Source organism: Embiotoca jacksoni, unplaced genomic scaffold (assembly GCF_022577435.1).
Source record: "Embiotoca jacksoni isolate LCO1_2020_lvr unplaced genomic scaffold, fEmbJac1.0.p SCAF_14, whole genome shotgun sequence".
Classification (NCBI taxonomy): Eukaryota; Metazoa; Chordata; class Actinopteri; family Embiotocidae; genus Embiotoca; species Embiotoca jacksoni.
Genome location: NW_027185274.1, coordinates 11,034,284 through 11,057,815, shown reverse-complemented (window position 1 = coordinate 11,057,815; position 23,532 = coordinate 11,034,284). Strand labels below are relative to the sequence as shown.

The window sequence follows — 23,532 nt, the reverse complement described above, 5'->3', positions numbered from 1 at the left end:
AAGTCCGTTGGAGTCACTACAATTACAGGTGAAAATATATGACATAATTGTTACTCTCTCTTGACTGATGATTGCATTGGAACAACCCTTACTGTGAAGTACTGCATTAAGTGTAAAGAGTAAAAACAAGAATGACAGCCAAAGACACCGTTGTTAAAATTATATTTTTTTTAGTGACTATCATTCAGTTTTTATGCCTCATTCATAACTTCTTTTTTTTGATTCATTACTTCTCCATCAGCTGCATTGCTTGCCAAGTAACTGCAGACAGTCCCCTTGATATATCGTTCTGCCTTGTGTTCACTCTCGTTCTTCCACACTTATATTCTCCGGTCTGCGGCTGAGTCACTTTCTCTCACTTTGTATCTGCTGTCTCTCACTGATCTCTTCCTGCCTTTGTGTATCTGCCTTTTAAACCACCTCGCTTTCTCAACTTCCCCCTAAATCAATATACTTGATTTTCTCTCTCGTCTCTTCCTGTCTGCACATCTCTGCCCCTGCACCTCACTGCCTTGTTTATGTGTGTGTTAGGTTGGGGAGCCTCTCACATCCACATCTGCAGTGTCAGCTGAGGTTACAGTAAGTCAGGTAGGAGTGAGAGGATGGTGAATGGTGAGGAGCAAGACCGCGAGAGAGGACACCGCCAAGCTGTTTTTGTTTAGAAATAAGATTACTACAGACAGTCCTGACATGGCATTGCTTGCGATGTGTATGTGTGTTTATGTGTGAGAGAGAATACAGGGAGGATAAAATGCTGCTTTTCCATCATATGGCTCAACTCGAAGAGAAGTAGTCACTTTCCTACTTGCTGTCTCTCGTGTGTTCCCCGTCTACTAACTTTGTAATCAATGTAGATCAAATACTATAATGACATATGATATCAGATACATTAGCGATAAATGTGCTGTTGTTATGTACAGAGGAGAGGGTGGAAGGAATATAGAGAGGAGAGGGGGCGGAGACGGAAAAAAGAAAAGATGGAGAAGAGAGGAGCAAATGTATGAAAGTGAATTACAGAAAGCTCTGTTTTGAGTGTGTTTTACATTTGCAGATGGTACATAGACTATTTTGGCTCCGATGTATGAACTGAAGCTGAGGATCGACAAATCTATTCATAGACCTTGAAATCCCCCATAACGTTAAAGCTGATTTGCATGTAACGAGTGCACAGAGGGACACCGACGCACAGCAGTAACCACAGCAGGCAGGCCTTTTTGGGCAGCACAGTGAAAGTGTGACCCCAGTCTAAAACTATTCCAGTAATGTTGATCGTGGGAGAGGAGTATGAGACAAACATACGCATGAGAACACACACATTCACACACGCAGAAAGCATGGAGCTTTTGATTGACGGCTGGTAATTGCGACTGACTCCTTCACAGAGGGAACGTCTGGTTTGACACAGTGAAAGGACAAAGGTTAAACGACAGCATCTTCACTTTCTGTCTCACTCTGTCGGCCTCCTACACCATCGCCCCTCTGGCCTTTTTCTCTGCCTGTTTCCCGATTTGGTTAAATGCACATGTCGATTTCTTTCCCTAATCCATGACTCTCTGAATGTCCCTTAGAGCATCTATCTCACTCTCACTTGGAACATCCCATTGGCTTGATTTTCCTCAGTGTATCTACTACCTGAGTGTCTAATGGAAAGAGACATGAGCTAAGGGCAGATGTGCCGTAGTAAAATCGTATTGTGACAGAAGACAGGAGAAATTCCTAATCCAATCGGATCTTGTAACAAAATGTATTTCCCATTAATCGTGCATTTATTTAAAAAAAAAAAAAAAAAAAAAAAAAAGCACTGCACTCAGACATTCCCACACAAACACACACCAACAATTAGGAGGGAATCCATTGTCCTACTGAGTAGGGAGGAGGGGTGGGGGTTGGGGAGGTGTTGCTAGGCAACCTCTATTTCTAAGGTGAAGAGAATAGTGAGAGACAGAGAGAAAGCAAAGCAGAGTGAGGGAGAGAGGGAGATAATGAGCATTTGAAATCAGTGGGGTTGACCACAGGAAACTCAATCATTCAAATCACGTGTAAATGAAGACATTTGTTTTAAACCACACACACACACACACACACACACACACACACACACACACACACACACACACACACAAAAGCATTTTGCACTTTTCTCTTTTCCTCCTCTATCTTCCCATCCTCTACACTCCTCCTCTCATGTGCATATGATGACGGTATTAGGGTTACAAAATAAGGGTTATTTAGTGCACAGCTGCGTAGAGTGAATATCTGTATGTTAATATGTACTTAAGAGCTGGATGGGTTATGTATTGGGATGTTTTTCATTAAGCTACAGGAGGATTTTGCAGCTGACAGCATTTCTCAAAATTTGCATGGATGTGTGTGTGAATGTGAGTTTGATGGGAGCTTAAGCTGAGCTGCATCAAATACAATGGAAATCAGACAGTCTTTCACATTGTTGGCAGCATCAATGCTTGGTTTACTCAGACACCACTGAACTTGTGCTTACTAACACAAATATGCTGATTCAGACTTCTAATGGGAAATATGTTTTGGTTTTGTGTCCTGACAGATCAGCAGTATACCACAAAGTAGCTGTCTAATGGATGGAAATAATTTAATGGTAAAGATGTAGTTTGGGCATGTTAAGAACAATGTTATCCCTTGGTGAAAAAACGCAGCTCTCTCCATCATTCAAATGAAACCTGTAGGTCAGGCTCAAATAAAACAAAGACAAAATGCTGAACCTGGTTCCATTTGAGCTAAAAAGTGCCATCCATTTATTTATTCTGAAGTAGCAACAGGAAATACTTCATGTTTGCATAACAACAGGTCTTTTTTAAACAACCAGATATTTTTTTCCTATTCTGTAAGCAACCAATGGTCACTGTATACGCAACCACCTGAAAGTGTCTGTAGGCTTGAAGATATGTTACAGCTTCACATTGGAGCACATGTTTAATAATCACAGTTGTCTTATATTTGGCTGATACGTTGTTGTTTGTAAGAAAAGATATGGTGGTTTATAATCTGCTACTCGGCGTCTTTGCTCATAAGATATTTTTCCTGTTCGCACATCTCTATTTTTAGAAGCAAATGCGAGTGAAATACTTGCATTGTAAAGCCATGTGGCTATATAATCTATTTCTGAGTGGATATAGGGCTTTTTTTGTATGCAAAACCCCTTTGCTGTCTGAATCACAATTACTATGGAGCATTTCATAAGTCTGAAAACAGGAGGAAAGAATACCTAAAAATAAGAGGGAGATAGAAACACTGAAACATCTGTGGATAACTAAATAGGAATACGGGAAGAGAAACCAAATGTGGCCAGCAGCACATGTGTGAGGTTTTATTTGTCCAGAGAATGAATCAATGATAAATCAGGAGGCTTTTTTATGAAAGCTTTTAAAAGTCAAGGCTTCACTGAAACCTTTTAATATATTTCACCATTTAATGTTAGTATAAGTAGAAGAATCACAGTTTTGGATAAAAATGTAAGTATCACAAAAAAAAAAGCAGCTGAGTTTGATATCAAGCAGTGGGAGTGCAACTGTAGACAAAAGAACTTAGTAGGTCCCAGGCTACACAAACAGGCTTTATTTTTAAAACAGCATTATAAAAGGAGAATGATCTCCAGCCACACAATTGATTTAGCAATGGTGATGAATGAAACCTTCCTGAGGTCAGAGGCCAATATGGATTGGAGATAAAAGCTCTTACAAGGAGAGCCTTTCACATCCTGAACACCAAACTGTAGCAGAGGCACAGCTGGGTTCAAACCAAGGATCTCCTGTTTACTAAACAGACATTTTAACTATTGATTGCATGCTAATTAGTATCAATCTAGTCTTACTGCATTGGTCTTACACTACAGGTTTAAAATAATACAATGTCAAAAAGTTTTAAATACTATATAAACTATAAATTGATCTTGATCCAGAGTACAAAGAAGATAAGTCTCTTTCAATTTCTGCTGGATTTACAAATATGTTTAAAACTGTTTAGGGTTTCCTTCCTCTTGGCCAACACTGGCATTTCACTTTCAAAGAGATTCAGTAGAGTAGCACTGAAGCAGTGACCATAAACACTTCAAATTTACCTTCCCCTGATCCAAGTAAACAACTTGAGCCAGACTGCGGAAAAGGCACTGCTGGGATTTGAACCCAGGATCTCCTGTTTACTAGACAGGCACTTTGACCAACTAAGCCACAGCACCATGTAAACCTGAAACTAAAAGCCATGTCCATACTGTCCAACCCAAAATAGAGCTTCTTAAAAGTGATTTTTAATATGAACTGATTGCCTTTAACGATAAAATAAAAGTAAGAAAAAAAGAATTCTAAGGTTCTGATTCAAATAGGTATGTTACTACAAAGAAGCTGCTAATAAAACATGGACGCTTCACACACACATCTTAAATCTAACAGCACATAAGATCCATGCAACCTATACAATCGCCACAGTCTTAAAATTGGCAAGATTGCCACCACCAGAGCCACCTGGAACTAAACTTCAAAATCGCTCTTCAAGAAAACTATGGGTGACATCTTCGAACCCAGAAGGTGCTTTTTAACATTTAGATCTAGAACAAAACTGCTTCAAACCCATAACTTTTAATGTGTTAAATGTATGACAAGGTGTCGACTATCCCTTTGAAATAATTACATAACAAATATTTGTAGGCAAGTTGAGTTTCCTCCACATTGGACAAAACTGGCATCAGTAAGATAGCAGATTGAAGAAAGGATTATTCAAGACAGTTGGGTGGTACTCGATTCACATTAACATCTCCTGTGGAAAGGAGGAAAAGGCAATGCTGGGATTTGAACCCAGGATCTCCTGTTTACTAGACAGGCACTTCAACCAACTAAGCCACAGCGCCAAAAAAAAAAGTGTGTCTCCAAGACACACGTGTACAGATTTGTTCAATTATCACCAAAGTATTTATATTTGTTCAGCAGTTGCAGCGTGGCTTGAAGTAGATAGGTCTCATGCTGTGTTCCAAATGGTATACTGACGTACTAACACTAATTACTTTAAGTGTATAAATGCGTTCACACTGTCAAATAAGGAAGCATGCAGTGCACAATGTACCTGGATGATGTACTCAAAACGTCTCAATATCTAAAGTATATTCTTTCAAATGCGGCGTCCAAGGAAGCTGCAGCTGTTGCTGAATAGAGCGCAAAAGTGCCTATTTTTCACCAAATACCATCATACTGCTGTTGGGCAGAAGCTATCAGTATTATTACTGTGTGTTAAACAAAGGGCACGAAAACATGCTGATATCTGCGTAAAAATCATTAAAGCTGGCAGATATGTTTGGCAGGTGATGCATTCAAATGCTGTGCGTATTTACGGTGAGTGCAGAACAGCAGGGTGCGATTTAAGACGCCACTACTCGGTTCAAAATTCTAAGACTGCACAAGTACTAACTAAGCCACAGCATGATGATTAAATTAAAATACTGACAGATTTTGAAGGGGGAGAATACCACAAAGGCAACTCTTAATCAGTTCTGAAAACAGTTCAGCAAGAGTCCAGCCAGTCTTACCTGTGCATAGTCCCGCTCCAGCTGTCCCTTCTTCAGACTGTAGCTCCTGTGGAGAGAGAATCACAGGATTGTTTAAGCGTCTACAATGGGGGAAGAGAAATCATAGATCGATACATAGTGCACATACAACGACGGGTTAACACATAGAGAACACATGCATATTACATCTCACATACATCTCATCATCAGATGTTTTATTTGTAGTATTTTGTAAGATAGGAGGAGGAAGAAAATATAAACGTGATGTTCTCCCTTGATATCGTGTGTACAACTTGTTTTCCAGTAACAGAAAAGAAAAGCTCAAATAAAGCAATCACATTCAGTGTCCCTGAACATCCTAATGGTGAACTTGGATACCACAACATTATGCAACGAAGGAATTATCATTGTCTCTTCATTGCGCGACAGTGCTTTCTAAAAATAATTGCTCCTTTTAAGACCCACAAAAAAACACAAACTCCTCCAAACTTTTCCCCCGTCCCCTCAATGACACACAACATCCTGGCAGCAGAGACAGTTGAAGCTCTTATCGCAGCCCAGGAATGTGCAGAATGAAAAACATAAAAGTTAAGTATGTGATTATAAAGACAGATAAATAGGCCGTGAAGCTGAATGAACACAGAAGCGCAGAGATGACCCATTCAGGTGCACAAACACTTTGCCTGCATAAATCGGACTACATACACTTTAAAAAAAAATTCAAGATATCTTTTCAAATGAAATGAACAGCTCACCAGACAAGATCCCGACTGTAACTCAAATTCATTAACCCACTAACATTTTTAAAGGATTTTTAGAGTTTCAGGTTTCATCACACCTTTAGTGCATTTTTTTTAAACTTAATATTTTTAGAGATGTGTGGATTGTTCCACGTGCTGTTTGTACGTATGTTTTGAGACAATACTAAGCCTTCTTACAGTCATACAAGTACAATGATGGTGGGCTGCAAAAAATGCAGTCATCTTGGTTAACAAGCACTATTTATGAGGCATGTTAAAATCATAATAAAAAAAAAAAACTCCAGCTACTGGAACATGTATCAATACGACCAACTAGTAGCTATATTAAAAGCAACCGGCAACCAGCAGTGACGTCACCAATTGGTTTGTGAACAGCCGTTATGAAGCCTCAAGTTCGGATTTTGTCGATCTTGCTAGTTTGGAGCGGTTTGGAGCCGGTAGTGACCATATTTGGGGGAGTTGGGGGTGCCGGATGGGGGGGGATCTGACTGATCTGATTGCAACCTGACTGCACCACAGGCCTGTCAATCAAACAGACACGACCCCAAAAACACTGATTTTTTTTTTTAAGCTTATTTTCGAATTAATGAGGGATTATTTTCAGAAGGACTGCGAGAAAACTAATAAGAAGAAGCGACTTTAGCTAACAACACCGAGATAACTGGTGGAGAATTTTTATCGACTGAGAATTTTATGAGAAGTTGAAAGGGAGTCTATGGAACCGGAGACTTTTTGGAGCCGACCTCTAGCGGCACCCGTTGGTAATGTAAGCAGGAAGCTACAGAACTGATGTCTTGCATTTTAAGACCTAATAATGAATGTTAGGCTCAATTTTGTTCAATGCCAACCGGGCAAAGTCAAAATGCCTTCTGTGAAAAACGTCACTGGGATTGGCAATATGAGATTCAAATACTGATAGGGGGACATAAAAACATGATGAGCACAACGGCTACCTATTTTGAATACTTGCTGTGATAAATTATCATCAATTACAAGAAATAGTCTGTGTTTGTCTGGAATTACAGGGCACCAGTTAAAATGTATCTGATGCAACAAATAAACAATTACTGACTCCATGCATCAAGAACTGGTGTTCAACCACACTCCGAATATCTACCGCCGAACAGTGTATTCACCAAGATGTCAAATTATCATGGCTCAAATGAATTTATCGCCACTATCTTCTGCAATGGTTTTAGGCCTCCACCTCTAATTTGTCAAACAGCACTGGATATACTGCATGCAGCCCGCGCATGTATCCTGTGTTGATATTTCTGTAATAACAAGTGAGTAAAAAGTGGTACTACAGTTTACTAAAACTTCAAGTCACCAAATTAGTGCTGTCTTAAATATACTCTATACAACAGACTGTTAGAAAAAGAGAGAAGAGAACACTTACTGTCAGTGTAGACAGCGTATCTACTGCCTGTTCTCTCTATGCTAATTACACCTCAACAAAAAGGGCAGCGATTCTTAGTCAAACATGTTGTTGCTGTTCTTTAAAGAGGCTACTTCAGATTTCTGGGTTTAACGGTTAAAACGACGAGGCATGAGAAATTCTTAGTAATGACTAAACTAGTCACTTTTAAATCCAACACAGACACACAAAACTGCAGACTAGTCAACTATTAATGATCTACTGCAAGAGGCTGAAGCATGTGTTTAGTGTTTAGCCCGACCCCATGCTTGTCAGTTGAAATATGACACGCACCCTCGCACGGGTCACGTTTCCACCTGTGGCCTAAAACGCACATACACCAATATCCAATACCATCCAAATACTACATGTACTATAATGTATTTTTCCGAGGGGCTCCGACAAGCTCTTGGAACCAAAGTAGAAAAATATAGAATTACCACCTCGCCATACTATGCGTTTACCAGCCAGTCAAGTTGCAGCTGATATCCATCTCTGTCCAGATTCATATGATATGTAATGAAGACTTTCAGGGCATTTAGCCAATAAAACAGATTGTGATCAAACATAAAGTTGTCTCCATGACAGCAGACAATGCCCCAAATATGGATGTTATGTCAGAGAAGGTACAAAAGTTCATTTTTGAGTCGAAGTGGATGATTTCATTACAATTGAAAATTTTCATTGCACAGCAGTTGAGTTTGTTATGAAGAAGTGATCATATAACTGCAGGTAGAAGAACTAAGTCGATGTCAGTCACCTACACATAGAGTAAGACAGGACTTGACATTTGCTTTCCACTGATCCACAAGGTTGACTGGTGAAAAGGCACTGCTGGGATTTGAACTCAGGATCTCCTGTTTACTAGACAGGCGTTTTAACCAACTAAGCCACAGCACCACGTTGATAAGTGACACAGAGCCATGAGGAAAAAAAAAGCAAAAAAAAAACAAAGCTTCATAAAAGCAATATTTTCAGTCACCATGCAATTAATGCCTTTAACAACTATACAACATTAAAAAGGTGTTAGCAGAGTTGGAGGAGTAATGTACAGATCTGTTTGCCATAATCAAAGTTGAAAAACACTATTAAATACCATATAAATACTATATGTGCTAAAGCTCTTAAAACTACAATTACCACCTGGCGGTTCTATGGCTCCACCGGCCAGTCAAATTGCAGCTTACCTCCATGTCAGTCCAGACTCATGTAATATATCAGAATCAGAATCCGTTTTTTTGGCCAGGTACACATACAAGGAATTTGACTACGGTTGAACTTGAGCTCTCGGTGTGCAAAAAAACAAAAAAACAGAGACATAAATGGACATATAAAACATAAATAGACGTACATACAGCTAAGAAAAAAATATATATATATACACATATACACCTAAAACAATGGTGCAATTGCAATTGGGGAGGAGCTGGAACAGCGGGTGTCCAGGGTGGGATGGATCTGCAGTGATGCTACCGGCCCGTTTCCTGACTCTAGATGTGTATAAGTCCTGAATGGAGGGCGGGTCAGCAACGATGATGTTCTCTGCAGTCCTGACTGTCCGTTGTAGTCGGTTCCTGTTTGGTGGCCGATCCAAACCAGACGGTGATGGAGGTGCAGGGAACAGACTGGATTATGGCCGAGTAGAATTGGATCAGCAGCTCTTGGGGCAGGTTGAGCTTCCTGAACTGCGGCAGGAAGTACATCTGTTGCTGGGCTTATATGTAGTGAAGACTTTAAAGGCATTTAGCCAAAGAATCGATTGTGATAAAACATAAAGTTGTCTCCATGACAGCAGACAATGCCCCGAATATGGACTTTAACTAAAATCTCAAATCAAAGTCTAAATATACGGAGTCCTTTTTTACCTCAACCAGGTTAATCAAGATAAGTGATTAAATTATCATAATTAGATGTACAATCCAAGATAAAATCAAATAGCACAACAGAATTGCAAGACAAAGTATTAGTATTTTTTTTTTTTAAATATGTTCTAAATATCACTATGAATTTTAATAGTTTTTGAGTGTAAAAGTGCTGCAGTTAACACGACTTTGCTGTCAAGCGCACACAGCGAGATGCGCTAAAGACACTAAAGGTGGCTCCACACACACACTTACTTCCCCAAGAATAGAGGCCTCTCAGGTTTCCAGCTGTGACAGCTCAACCTCACCAGCAGCAGAGACACTCTGCCAGTGGGATGCAGTTCTTTTTTTTGCACCGACCTTTAAAACTGTCCACTTTCCGAAAATGTCAGATACAGTCCAGTTAGATGCACTTTGGGCATTCAGTAGAGCAGCAACATGTTGCCACTCGCAGCATTTTCTTTTGTTTATGACCCCACTGCTGTGGCCACCGAACAACATGAGGTTTATATCCTTCACCTCTTCAAGAAGCACTTTGATTTCTGGGTTCAAAAAAATTCCTTTTCCCGGTCTTTCTCTCCATTGTTGCGACGAATCAGCATAAAGAACCACTGTGATCAGCAGGCTCATTTCTGGTCATCAACATGAGGTGCATTGCGTTGACCATTTATGGTTGAATATAGGCATGCGGAGGGCAGACTATGAGGGCGATCTACATGTGCACATTTCCAGGTGTCCTGTGATGGAAAAAGGGAACATCGCATACAGGTGTGCATTTTTATAAATTTTAATTTATTTTGCCATAGGCCATTTTTAGCTTTTGTTTGCAAATGCAATGTTCCATTAATGAGCAAGCTTTTATCACAAATTATCAGATGAGCTCATTTTCAGTTCAATGAGTAGCTTAGCATTCACTTCATGAGAAGACAATGTATTGCGTAATAATTAATTTACCAAAGTGGCATTTAAGGCAACGCTGTGATTTGAACCGAGGCTCTCCTGTTTACTAGACAGGCACTTTAACCAAGTAAGCCACATCGCCTCAATGCCCCGATATACACAATAGTCATCAAAGGCAGCTGACAGTGCGACTCAGCTCGTCAGGTCCCCAGCAAACACATTTGGAGGCACATCGCCTCTTTCAACATTCAATCAGCTGCGATGCAAAGTCAGCTCGTCACAGTTTTAAATCGACAGCTAATCAAGAGCTTTGGACAGAAGAAAGAGATGATGACCTCATCAGTTTTTTTGAAGAACAGCTATGTCTGTATGACACAAATGAAAATGAAAGTACAGAGAGTCTTGGCTGTGGAGATGTAACAGTATCTCGTTTAGTTTCTTTGGTGTCAACTGCCGCTGCCTGAATTAAATGCGCCTTTTGTTGAAATGAAGTTAAATAGCAGTTCAGACTAATTGTAGTCACTCGCGTCAATATTCATTAAGCTAATGCTAGATTTTATTGATTTTTTTTTTTAGGGGTCGTTTTGTTTTCCTTTGAGGACGTGGCAGACCAGATTGAGATGGACCACCGGCCGTGTTTTGACCATGTGTGCTTTAGTACAATCTTCAATTCAATCAGAAATTGTTGAATACACCAAAGGCAAAATTTCCCTCACTACAGCAGCTACATCTTGGCAAATATTACAATTTGCCAAACCACATGTAAGTGGTGGAGAAACTGAAGCAACTGCTTTAAGTTGACAAAGTTTAACTATTTAAAAAAAAAAAAAAAAAAAAACACCGATGTGCATTCATTTTGTAATTGTGTTACACATTTTCTCCTCATTTAAGTTTACCGTTGATTTGAGATTGCAGATTCACTCAAATATAATACACATAGAACTACGTTATAAGTTCTTAGCTAGAAGCTATTTCCCATCCATTTAGGAGTTATTTGGCAGAGCTAAGCTATTGCTGTGTTTACCTCCACTTTTATATTGGCACACTAATTAAGAACAGCAAATAAACACCTACGCTACAGGTATTCAGTTGCTGTTGTATAAATACACACCAGAAACCTCAATTTCTGGCTGCAGAGCACTGACTAACCCGAGAGCGATTGAAATGGATTTCCTTTACTAAATATTGGCACTCTAATTTTTCATTGCAAGCACTTTTTGGTTTGTTTTTCAGTGGTTTTGTGGTAACAATGGATATCCCCAAAAGCATGAAAGCATTAGAAGATACGATCTTGGCAGGGATTCAAAACCACAATCTCCACCCTACCAGAACTCCTAATGTGACTCATTTCCAGCTAAAAAAAAAAAAATTGTTAATGAATCATGTGAAAGAATTTGGAACTTGGAAAGCAATGTGAAAAAGTAGGATGTAACTCATTTACAATACTGAAATGAGGTGAGTCAGTTTTAGTCGCTCCCACTGGCTGTAACAATAGTCTTGGAGCTCCAATGAATTTAAAGGCATTTAAAATTTAGAAATATATTTTTACCTCTTTTTTTTTTTTAGGTCCAACTTTCCAGTTTCTGTGTACATCATCATAACATTTGACAGTATATGCAAATATAAACACTGGCTGTATTCTTTCATTCTATTCATGCACAGCCCAAAATAAGCATTTCCTGCTTTGGTCTCTTGGTAATTCAGGATACTTGTGTACTAGTCAGGCCCCTCTGGAACACACAAGCCAAGTCAAAACCAGTATACACACCGACAAACATGCACATCCTCACTGGGGTCTTTGGACATGTCTGGGCTTTTCATGCTGCCATGGTTACACTGCGGCGGAGACAGCATACGTAAACATGGGACACCCAATTATCAGCCAGAAATACCTCACACCCAGTCTGCTTGTTCACATGTCACTGTGCGTTACAAGCGAATGAAAATGAACAGAACAGACAGTTCAGGGTGAAGTCTTGAATGGTCATTTCGCTCGGAGTTGTAGAATATCGACATTGACTTATGATGCTGTAATCATAACCGTGTGCAACTAAAAAAAATTTAAAAAAAAAATCTATTACATTATTGTAAGACACAATATACTGTATTTCACCTCCGTCTGTGTCTCCTCACATTTGCCTCACTCCCTGGATTTGTTCTGCTTACAGTGTATTTCTATTCCTTCAGACCTGTCCATACCCTCCTTCATCCTCCGCACGTCTGTCTCTCTTCCCCACTTGTATCCCCTCCTCTTTGGCTTTTTGCACTCTACTTTCTCGCACTCCTTTTCTCCACTCATCCCTCTCTCCTCCCTCCCCTCTCTTTCTACTCCACCACCCCGTCTGTCCATCACGGGTGTACGTTTGTGACTGTGCAGCACATGAGTCAAAAAGCCATGTCAGCATCAGCTGTGCACGAAGAAGAAAGGGAGAAGAAAATGCGCAGACTTGCAGATAATTGTGTGTCTGACAGGAAATACTTAAGTGCTTGAGAGTAGGCATTAAGTGTATGTACTGTGTGTGTGTGTGTGTGTGTGTGTGTGTGTGTGTGTGTGTGTGTGTGTGTGTGTGCGTGCGTGTGCCTGAGTGAGTGTATTGAGGGCAAGGGGTGCAATAGGTTGAAAGGCAGAGAGAGGAAATGATCAAACCTGGGAAAACAGCTGAGATCAGTGCCTAACAGGACACAGACTGAGATCAGTGACAAACGGATTAGCAACGTGAGTCATAGGCGGAGAACGAGGCAGAGGAGGGTGGTCATGTTTTCGCACTGCGTGATCACCACAACACATAACAGAGCACATTCCCTGCAGTTTATTCCACTTAAAGAACAAGTAGGTATTTGGACAATTGATAAGTAAGCAGGAAAATGAGCAGATCAAAGTGACTGTTACTGATCACATCTGAACAGTGTGTGCTGGCATTAAAGGCAGTAGCTTCATACAAACCCAATCCCACCACGTTTCTTGTCACACAAATTTGCTAAAGGCTGCCAACGCTGCCAGGTGAGAAGTAAAGTTCTGAATGCGAGGAGGTGAACTACGCTAAAACTACAGAATCATGTTCATGTAATTGTGAAAGCTCCTGCTGGTCAGAGGCTCACTCAGACCATAACATTTTGGAAATTTAAAACAGTGCGACTTTAAGTTCGATGAGCTCTCTCTGACCTGTTCAAGTTAGCAGACAGCAGGACAGGCTCTCTGCGGCCCTGAAAAATCACTTGTTATGGTTAAATCAGGCTTAAAATTTGAGTTTTAATCATGTCATTTTTTTTTTGTTTTTTTTTTATATAAGGCACCAAATTCCTATTAGGTTGCAAGGACTTGTGCTCTTACCAATCCTGTGCTGTGGTGGGGGTTCAAGGGGAAAGAGAATCAGATTTATCATATTATTATCATGGTTTCGACAAAATCGGAAACAGAAACAAGAACAGAAAGAGCTGGCCAAGATATAGCAGAAAGAATTCACTCTCAGTCTAACTATAGGAGTGCAGCCACAACATCACAGCAAACTATTGCTCTGATCAGCTGTGGCTGCTGAAACATGATATGCCAGAGACGTCTCTCTCGAGATGGGAAGACATTCCTCAAACAAAAACGGCAATTTTCACACTTGAGTCTGTCATAGAAAAAAAGCTTGTACACTGTCTGACTGCTTACTACACTGCCATTGTTAATTAGTCAAACCAAATTCCTTCTGTTCCCATTTCTCTGCCGGGGACTAAAGGTAACTGAACAGTACAAATCTTCAAAAATTTTGCTGTGATACATAAATAACAAATATAAAACAGAATAATAATTCCTTGCACTATAAGAAGGCCCTAAATATTGTAAAATATACAACCCAATATGGCATGTTAATTATACAGAAGAGTAACTAACTCGATGCAACATTTACAAAAATAAAACAGACAATGTTGTCAATGAATAAAATCGATTTAATACTATTATTTATTATTTGATAAGACCACCATATTAAATGTGTAGCAGCTAGAACAGATGTTTTTTTTTTTTTGGATGGGACTTAATTGTTTGTCTGGTTATTTTTACGCATGGACAAAACATGACTAAATTAAGTAAAATCCTTTCACTATTGACTGCAGTTCTGATAAAACACAAATGGTTTCCTGTAGAAGAAGCATTTTATTGGCCAGTATGTTACATAAAGTATATTTTTACACACAGGATTTGATTTTGATTTGAACCCTTCCATGAAAAGAGAAAAGAAACACGAAGCCAGCCAGGAGCCGAACCTAGAAATCTTCTGATCCGTAGTCAGATGCGTCATCCACTGCGTCACTGGCCCACAGAAACCTCCGATTTCCAGCTGTTTTAATGGCTTCAGGTGACTACATGAAGGGCCCGCCATTTTAAAACAGCAAGAACCACGCAATGTTTTTGTCATCTCAGCCTTATCTCTAAGTATTACCTGAGGTCCTCTTGTTGTTTAGAATAACAGCAGAGGTTGTAATTCTGCCAAATACAGAGACCATTTAATTGCATTAGCAGGGTGTGAATCAGCTTTGCATTAATTTAGCTCTCCCCCCCCCCCAATGAATCCTTGACTTTCTGTTCCCCATCTTCCTAAATTATAGACGCAGCAGTAAAAAGCATTAATGAGAGCTCTGATAGCATTGAGGATTGAAATGGAGGAGGTTCATCTAGCTACTCAGCATGAAGACCCATTATGTTTTAATGATATTTGCTGATAATTCCAAGGATTTGGTCAATAAATCTGCATAAAAAAAAAAACAAATTTGTTTATCCCGTGTTAATGCGCCACAAAACACAAGCATGGGGAAGTAATCACAAAGTCCAGACGAATGCAATCTAGTCCAAATATCATCGCCACAATTAATTAATCAATATGTATAGTGTAAATACAACTTTCTGTCTAAACCACGGTAGATTTCATGCAATTGGTTTTGTCTGCAAGTTCCCTTACAGCGAAACGGAGGTAAAAACCACACAACACCATCTTGTCTATAACAAGAACAGATTGTTAATGCACTGCTGCAGGGCAAAGCAAAGCAGCATGACAAAGGCCTTTTTTGCAATTTTGCTTCATTGACTGATCTAAATCTACCAATAAAACTGATATTACACAGCTGCAATACTGAAAATGTGTTGAAGCTTCACTGTTAAGCAACAAGTATGTTCTTATTGAGCAAAAGGAAGGGCAAGAAGGTGCGAAAGCTAAATACATGCTACCAAATGTGTAAGAGGTGAGACGAGTGTATTTGAGCCTATTTTTTTGTGGTCAGCACTGGGTGATGTAAGTGTGTATAGCTGTGGAGGCAGACATAAGGGAAAGGGGGATTTAGCTGGATTGAGGACACCAAGTTGACTCCGAGTCCACCAACTCGTCATCATGTTCTCCTCCCTCTCTCTTTCTCTTATCCTCCCTCCTAAAACTAGTCCAACTAGAATGCACACCCAGAGGATTAAGTACACTGTCCTTTCTCTTTCTTCTTTCTGTCTTCCTCTTTCCTCCATTATTTTTGTCTTTTTATCTTGTCCCTTGTAATTTTTACAATTGGCAAACGCTGAATATACTGAAGCAAGGAATTTCTGTCCATGTGTGTGTGTGTGTGTGTGTGTGTGTGTGTGTGTGTGTGTGTGTGCTTTGATTAAAGTCAGCCTGTGGATTAATTAGGGTAAATAACCTCAGACCAGCTTTTGGGATTTAAGAGTTAAACTCTACTGCTGCCTTAAGCAGGAAAATGTGTGTCTGTCAGCCATGAATGGGTTTCATCATACGGCCACAATTTGGTTGTTTTATAGGGTACAACTATTTGAAAGATGTTTTTTTGGAGTTTATTTAGTTATGATTAGTCACGACATGAGCAAAACTCTCAGGTCATCGTTTCAATCCAGATCCATCAGAGATGTGCTTTTATAGGGACAGTACATACCCATTCATTCCCAGTGTTAGTCAACTGGCTGGCTTTCAACTGTAGTCCATTCGCTGACTGTATGCACCAACTGCCTCATCAATGCTGCATTCTGACCCCAGATCCCAAGTCAGTAATTGCTTCTTTCTGTGGAAATCACTTGCACATGATTAACATTACTGTCAGTTAGGGATGCATGTGCTTTGACAGTGAAAACTATTAAGTTAGTTTACTATGTGGGGCTTCAACTAACAATTATTTGTTAATTTATAACTTATTTAAAAAAAAAAAAAGAAATTGTATTCCTTAACATTTCTGAAAATAATGAAATACATTATTTTAAGAGAATTATTAAAGCAGAAAAATACCCCCACTGTAGAAGTAGGAACTAGGGAATGTCAAGCAAAATTGTAGTTATTATTCCAGTTGATAAATTGGGGAGACACAGGTCGCACACGCTCTGCATAGTGAGCTCCAGTTGAACTATTTATACTTTTAAACTACAGTGGGCAAGAGCCAAAAAGAAAAGAATCAAATATAGAGACAAAGTCAAAACCTTGTAGAATACTGGACTATGTATGAAACACTAGAGGGCTTTCAATTTGAAACAGATACAGGAAGTTGCGGCATTCGGCTGACCAATGGCATTCGCGTTTCTAAGGCCGGCCCCGCTTTTGTGCTCCAGCTGAAAGCAACACCCTTTAAAAAAAAAAAAAAAAAAAAGTATATCTATTGATCAACCTGACTGAAAACTATTTTGTTCATTTTAGTGGCGCTGGTGAAGACATCTGGCAGCTCAGCCCACTGCTGTCCGTTCAGCCCCTCAGGTGCTGCTGAAACGGCAGCTGGATCTGACAGGAGAAACAGTAGTTGGAGTCCGTTCGGCTGAACAGACGAACACGTTCACCTCCTCAACTGCTGGTGTGAATTCCAGATATCCCGAACCCCTCCGATCTTTCATGATTTTGTTTTAAAGTCAGTTGAGTGCCACATCAGCCAGAGAGACACTAATAGTGCCTAAGTGTCTTGCTCAAGGACACATCGACAAAGCAGATGCATGCGGCTGCAGGCGCTTGAGCTCGGGGCGTCCAATCGAACGGCGATCTCCCAAATCACTGGACCACGCCGCTGCTCCTGATTTCACCTCCATGAGAATGTGTCATCAGAAATAATTACAAAACATTAAAGGCTGGAGTAACACACTGAGAAAACACTGCAGGCAGCGCCTTTCAATGACGAGGATGACAAAGCCAATTTGGAGACCTTTACTCAGTGGCACGTAGCTTCATCCCTCACTGATTGAAAGAACTAACACATTGTGGTTGCATATGCTTAACTGGTTCTCCCTCTCTCCCACAAGTGAGACCCGAGCCTTGTTCACTCTCCAAAACCAAGCAGCAACAAGCCAATCTGTTCTCAAACAGCTGGAGCTGCCCCCAAGAGGGAAAGGGGGAGAAAGGGGGAGAAAAGAGAGGAGGGTCTTAGAGGAAGAAGAGGTCGAGAAAGTGTGAAAATGAGAAACAGAGCGAAAGACAGGGATGGAAGCAGAGAAGCAGATAGTATTAGAGAGTTTGCTGTCATAAATAATCAATGCTTAGTCAACACAGAAAATAAGAGCATGTGAAGGAACCGGGGCTTCTTCCCAATGCCAAATCCAAAAGGGATAACTGCCAACTCTCATACGTCATGAGTAAACAGAGCTGAGCTGGAATGAAAAGGAGATACGGAGGCAGACAAAACCAAAGTCAGAGCAAAAGACACAGAAAAATGAAACCGAAGCAGAAGACAGATACAAAATGAAATTTGGAAAAGACGAAACAGAAGAAGAAAGAAACCGAGTCAGAGAGCAGGAAGAGAGCAGCAGGAAATTCCTTCATCATTTTCCCGACCCTTTGTGCTTCTCAAAGAACTGGAATATGACCATCCTCCCCCTCCTCTTTTTTCTTTCTCATGCAACTCCTCCCTCGCGCCTTAGTTTCCTTCTCTCTTTTTGCACATGGCTGTGTCCATGTGTGCACGCTTTGCACATCACAGCCAGCAATGAGGACTGGATTTCAAACCGTCCGGGAGTGTGTTCCTCAGCAATAGATGAGAGAGGCGTTGTGTTACAGCAACGCAGAGACGTGTTCATACCTCATGTCTTCCAGCAGGTCACATTCAGTCTGGTGTTTAAAGTGCAGTCTTGTCATCTGCTCTGTGTGAGTGTTTTTCAGCTCCTGTGTCACTTTGACCTGGAGGAAACAAAAAGACACATCAAGTAAAGGATTTGTCATGTATTCACCCTTCTGCTCTGCAGCCACGTTATTTATCTCCTGGCTCACACTCAGAAATACCTAACTCCATAAAAAAAAAACATCTGTCCTGAGATATTGATATATTACTAGAAAATCAATAGCTAAATATGATATTATAGCCGAGTTAAATCATTGTCTTTTCCTGGTTGTAAAAGAGGTCGGTACATGATGAATGCCTCCACCTGCCTCCACAATTAATAATCCATATCCATTCAAATTCATAATCTTTCCATATCACCCACCCCAGGTCAGATTAAATGTTGCATGGAATTACCAAATCACCCACCATTGTGACAAAATGCTCTAACATTACTCAACAGGAGTGCAATTATTTTCTTCATCAAATAATCTGTTTTGTCCATGAAATGTCAAAAGAACAATGAACCTGGGTTTTTTAAATCATCTTAAAATATTGGGGTTTTTTTTGTCCAGCAAACAGTCCAAAAGTCAAGGATACTGAATTTGACCCTCAAATTCGACAAGCTGGAAACACGCAGACACACACACTCAAATAATGTAATCCCCAACAATTTATCTGCCAATCAGCTGTCAGCTGAGGGCTCAGCTCTATTGTCAACACACACACACACACACACACACACACACACACACACACACACACACACACACTTCCAACCATCACTGGAACAATCCGAGTCAGGTTTTTGTCAGACTTTTGGACAGGTTGGCAGCAGCAGTTTGAAATGATACTCTTAACAGCCCATAATGGCACTTGGGAACCGACAGACCGTGCATACACACATTCGCACCATCCTGTGCTGCAACAGACACAGAAGTGAGCCTTAATATGCACAAAGACAAGCACAAGCACAAGCACAAGCAAGCGCGCGTGCGCGCACACACACACACACACACACACACACACACACACACCTCCTGCCACCATGCACGGAGTCACTGTGAAGGTCATTGTGCATTGTCGGGTGAATTCCATCGCCTATTCACCAGAGTAACAGTGGGCAAATTCATGACTGTTCTAGACAAAACAATCAGCAACATGCTCCACACACACACACACACACACACACACACACACACACACACACACACACACACACACACACACACACACACACTGCAGAGCTCCTTTCTTTCATGTGCTGTGTCTTTGAAGATAAGGAGGGAGTGGTTCATTACATTATCAGGGCAAAACGACTTCACTTGATTTCACCTTCTATCACTCACTGGCAACCACAGAGGGGCTGAAGGGGGGGAGGAGGGGGGAGAGATGGGGAGACAAAGTGAGGCAAGTTGGGCATAAGAGGAGAAGGAGAGAGGAAATCAGGGTAAGAAAAGAGGGAGAAGAAGAAAATATGGCAGGACTGAGAAAGAGAGACGGTCAATGAGACAAACGAGAAAACATTTATTAGTAATTACTATTATTAAGAAGCAAAAAGTAAGAGATATGAGAGTTACCCTGAAGGTTATGTTAAAGGACAAAAAACTCTGCTGGTGTAGCGGTGACTGATGCCGCGAGAGGGATTATACTGATGCCTTCGAACCTAAACATCGATACTCATAATTTAATGTCCCTGCTTAATGTAAACATCCCCACCTGTATACGAGATCTAACAAGATCAAATATTGACCTTAAAATCCACATCACTATAAACCATCAGATTTACTTCTATAGTGAGAAATTTACATCAGTGCATAAAAGCCATGTACTTCCCTCCAGTTTCCCGTTTCATCATTGTAATATGAACAGGTAAAAACACAGGGCTACTGAGGGCTCATTGGTTGGTTGAACTTCTGCTCAAATGCCCTTGATTGCTGTAGTTGTTGTTAGTCTGTGTAGACAAACACTTGTTGGAAAATGGAAAATAATAATTGTAAATTTAGGTCCAAAAAAAAAAAAAATCATGTTGTTAAGAGAATATAAATCAATTGTTGTGAAGACATCAACAGATCCACAAAATAGAGATAACAGAACTGAACTGATGCTTCTTCTGTGTCCACTACAACGCCGATGTCACTGTTGATAGATAGATAGATAGATAGATAGATAGATAGATAGATAGATAGATAGACAGATAGACAGATAGACAGACTGTGTGGCAAAGCACTGCCTTTGTCGTCCTCAGTTGCAGCCATCTTTAATTTAAGTCACATGAAGCTAATATAGGAGAGTCCGATGAGCTCAGTTTGTAAGCAGATGTGCTGAGACACAGACAGAACACTTTAGGGGCAGTGTGCCACCCGGGGAGAGAAATTATTAGCGTCCCACAGCCAAATACTGATACACTTACAGCTGGAGGAAGCCAGACACGTTGGCATCGGGAATTTTGAAAATTCTGTTTTAGTCTGGGAAGTTTGATCTTAAACGCAAATTGAATGATGCACTTGATCTCACACACACACACACACACACACACACACACACACACACACACACACACACACACACACGACTGTGGTCTCCACAGCCTCAATTATGAAAGGTGTTTTAAAGACAGGATGTGACATGTTGAGGGACGGATGAGGGACGGATGTGACTTGGCTCTCATGCATCTATTTCAGGACAACACACACAGAAAGCAATGGACCAGAAACTTCAACACACCCTCATGTGCGCACACACACACACACACCGTGCAGCATGCTACTATAGAGTACTGTGGTCTGTTATCTGAACGCATCCACAATCAATAAGTCCGACATGTGTCCTCGCTGGGTTTGCGTGGACAGCTCTTGTCAGCTCAGCCTTTGATGAAATGATGTGACCCCGGACACCCTGAAGGTCTTTCTTTCATACAAGACGCATCACAAAGAACCGCAGCTTTCGTTGTGCTATCTGGGGAAAAAAAAAAAAAAAAAAAAAAAAAAAAAAAAAAACTGTTGTCATATTTCACTTCGTGTAAATATGCACACAAAAAAAAAAAAAAAAAAACAACAACAACAACAGCCGCTTCACGTCCAAACTGAGGTTTCACTTAAGAGCGACAACGTTACAACGTGCAAAAATGCCGCTTTTTTTTTTTTATTTAGAGTTAAATTCTCCTGCTGGACGTCCTAAAAAAAAAGAAGAAACAACCGCAGTGTTTACTTCGTAACACAAGTCCTGTGCTTTTTTGTTTTTGTAGGAAACCGCGCGGCTGCTTCCTCGCCGACGGTGTTTGACGGACAGACGCGCATTAATGTCACTGAGGTGTCCCAAGCTAGCATCCTCAGCTAACGTCGGCTAGCGGTGTGTGTGTGTGGGGGGGGAGGTATTTTTTTTTTTTTTTTTTTTTTTTTTGGGGGGGGGGGATCCTGTTTCCTTCCCTTTAAAACGGTGCAGCCTGCAGCCTGCAGCAAAACAAAAAAAAAAACAAAAAAAAACAAAAAAAAATCACAAGAGTCCAACATCGGAGGTAACGACGCCGTTATCCGTCGCGCAGTTCAACATAACGGGACTCCGGGAAGAATCAACTCACCTTCCTCGGCGGCGGCTGCATGGTGGAGGCTTGACATGGATGGTGGTTCCCCTCCTGTGATGTGTGGGTCGTAAATTCCAGGGAGGAAAAACCCGAATCGGTCGAAAACGCTTTCTGCTTCCTCAAACGAAACAACAATTCCTCCCCCGTCCCGAGACGTCAGGGAAGGAAAAGACGGGGAGTTAAATTTGTACTCCGGCGGCCATGATTGATGGTTTGTAAAAAAAAAAAAGGGGGGGCGAGTTTTTGAGGAGGAGAACAACTGGACCCGCCGGTGCTGGCTGCTGCCACTGCGAGAGGACTGTACGGTACTGTTGTGAGCCGAGAGAGGAGCAAACAGGCGGACGAGAAAAAGCAGAGGGAAGGGATAAGGGGGTGGTGGTGGTGATGGGGGGGGGATTTTAAACGGGGAACCCCTCCAGCAGCTCGGCTCGACAGCGCCACGGTGCGGGTGAAAAGCGGGACTGCGCCGCCCGGTGTCTGGACCTTTTTTTTTTTTTTTTTTTTGGTTTGCCCTTTCTCGCCCGGTGTCGACAAGGAACCACGATTAACACTCGTGCGAAAAAAAAAAACAACAACAACAAAAAAAACGGGGGGCGGCGAGGAGGGTGGTCGCGACAAAACGGGATGATTTCGCCGACTGAAGCGTCGCCGCAGCCCGCTGAAGGAGAAAAGACAGAGACGGGAGGCTGCGTCCCGCAGACCTGCATAGCAACAAGAAACCGCAGTCGATCGAGGAAAAATCGATCGGGGAGGAGGCTGCAAAACAAAAATTATTAAAAAAAAAAATAAAAAAAGAAATCGGGAAAACAAAATTATTTATTGCTTTCCTCGAATGCAGATTGCTTTTTTTTTTTTAAATAAGCAATGTTTAAAAAAAACAACAACACAAAAACACCATTATTTCAAGGCTGTCACACTGTTCCAGCTGAAATAATAAAACAACACCGATTTTTAAATATGTAAAATAACTAACTATTTTAATTCTAATCCAATTTATATTTAAGTAGATCAAGTTTGTCCTTATGTCGGATATGAGGGAGCCGACTGAGTAAAATGGGGTCATTGGGTTCATTGGAGGATGGAATCTGTGTGAACAATTAAAGGAATATATTACAATGGAGGGTGTCTGACACCCTTGTACAGAGCTGGCACCAGCAGTGCTGCTTACATGCAGCCTGTATGTTTTTGTGTTAGGAGTGGTTGCACGTGATTTAACTAGGTATTGAAATAACTTTTTTTAAAATACAAACTGTTTCACATACATACATACATTCATATTTAACAAACATGCATGTTTTTCTATAAAATTTGAACCACTCCTCCACATCCCACTGTCGTTAGACCCACTTCCCAGGGTGGCCTCTGTAACATGGAAACAATAATTGGCAAAAGGTTAAGACATATTGCTGCAGATTGGAAGAAGTGCACACTTTGTTATTGTTGCC

At 40.8% G+C, this 23,532-nt stretch overlaps 1 protein-coding gene and 3 non-coding genes across 8 annotated transcripts in view; all 4 read right to left on the bottom strand.

The window, feature by feature from the left end:
- Nucleotides 1–22,831, bottom strand: part of LOC138197250 (F-BAR and double SH3 domains protein 2-like) — a 64,029-nt gene extending 41,198 nt beyond the window's left edge. For 2 of the 5 annotated variants that reach the window (XM_069147936.1, XM_069147939.1), the window contains exons 1-3: nt 22,085–22,830; nt 18,487–21,462; nt 5,546–5,591 (exon numbers count right to left, since the gene is read on the bottom strand). In XM_069147936.1, coding sequence (XP_069004037.1) covers nt 5,546–5,591; nt 18,487–18,626 — 186 coding nt within the window. In that variant the 5' untranslated portion in view covers nt 18,627–21,462; nt 22,085–22,830. Of the gene's footprint in view, nt 1–5,545; nt 5,592–18,486; nt 21,463–22,084 lie in introns of all 5 variants that reach the window. The other 3 variants (XM_069147937.1, XM_069147940.1, XM_069147938.1) reach the window with 2 other exon arrangements.
- On the bottom strand, nt 4,134–4,207 carry trnat-agu (transfer RNA threonine (anticodon AGU)). Its single transcript has one exon. It is a non-coding gene; the product is annotated as a tRNA-Thr (tRNA).
- trnat-agu (transfer RNA threonine (anticodon AGU)) lies at nt 4,800–4,873 on the bottom strand. Its single transcript has one exon. It is a non-coding gene; the product is annotated as a tRNA-Thr (tRNA).
- trnat-agu (transfer RNA threonine (anticodon AGU)) lies at nt 8,529–8,602 on the bottom strand. Its single transcript has one exon. It is a non-coding gene; the product is annotated as a tRNA-Thr (tRNA).
- Nucleotides 22,832–23,532: the final 701 nt, after the last annotated feature.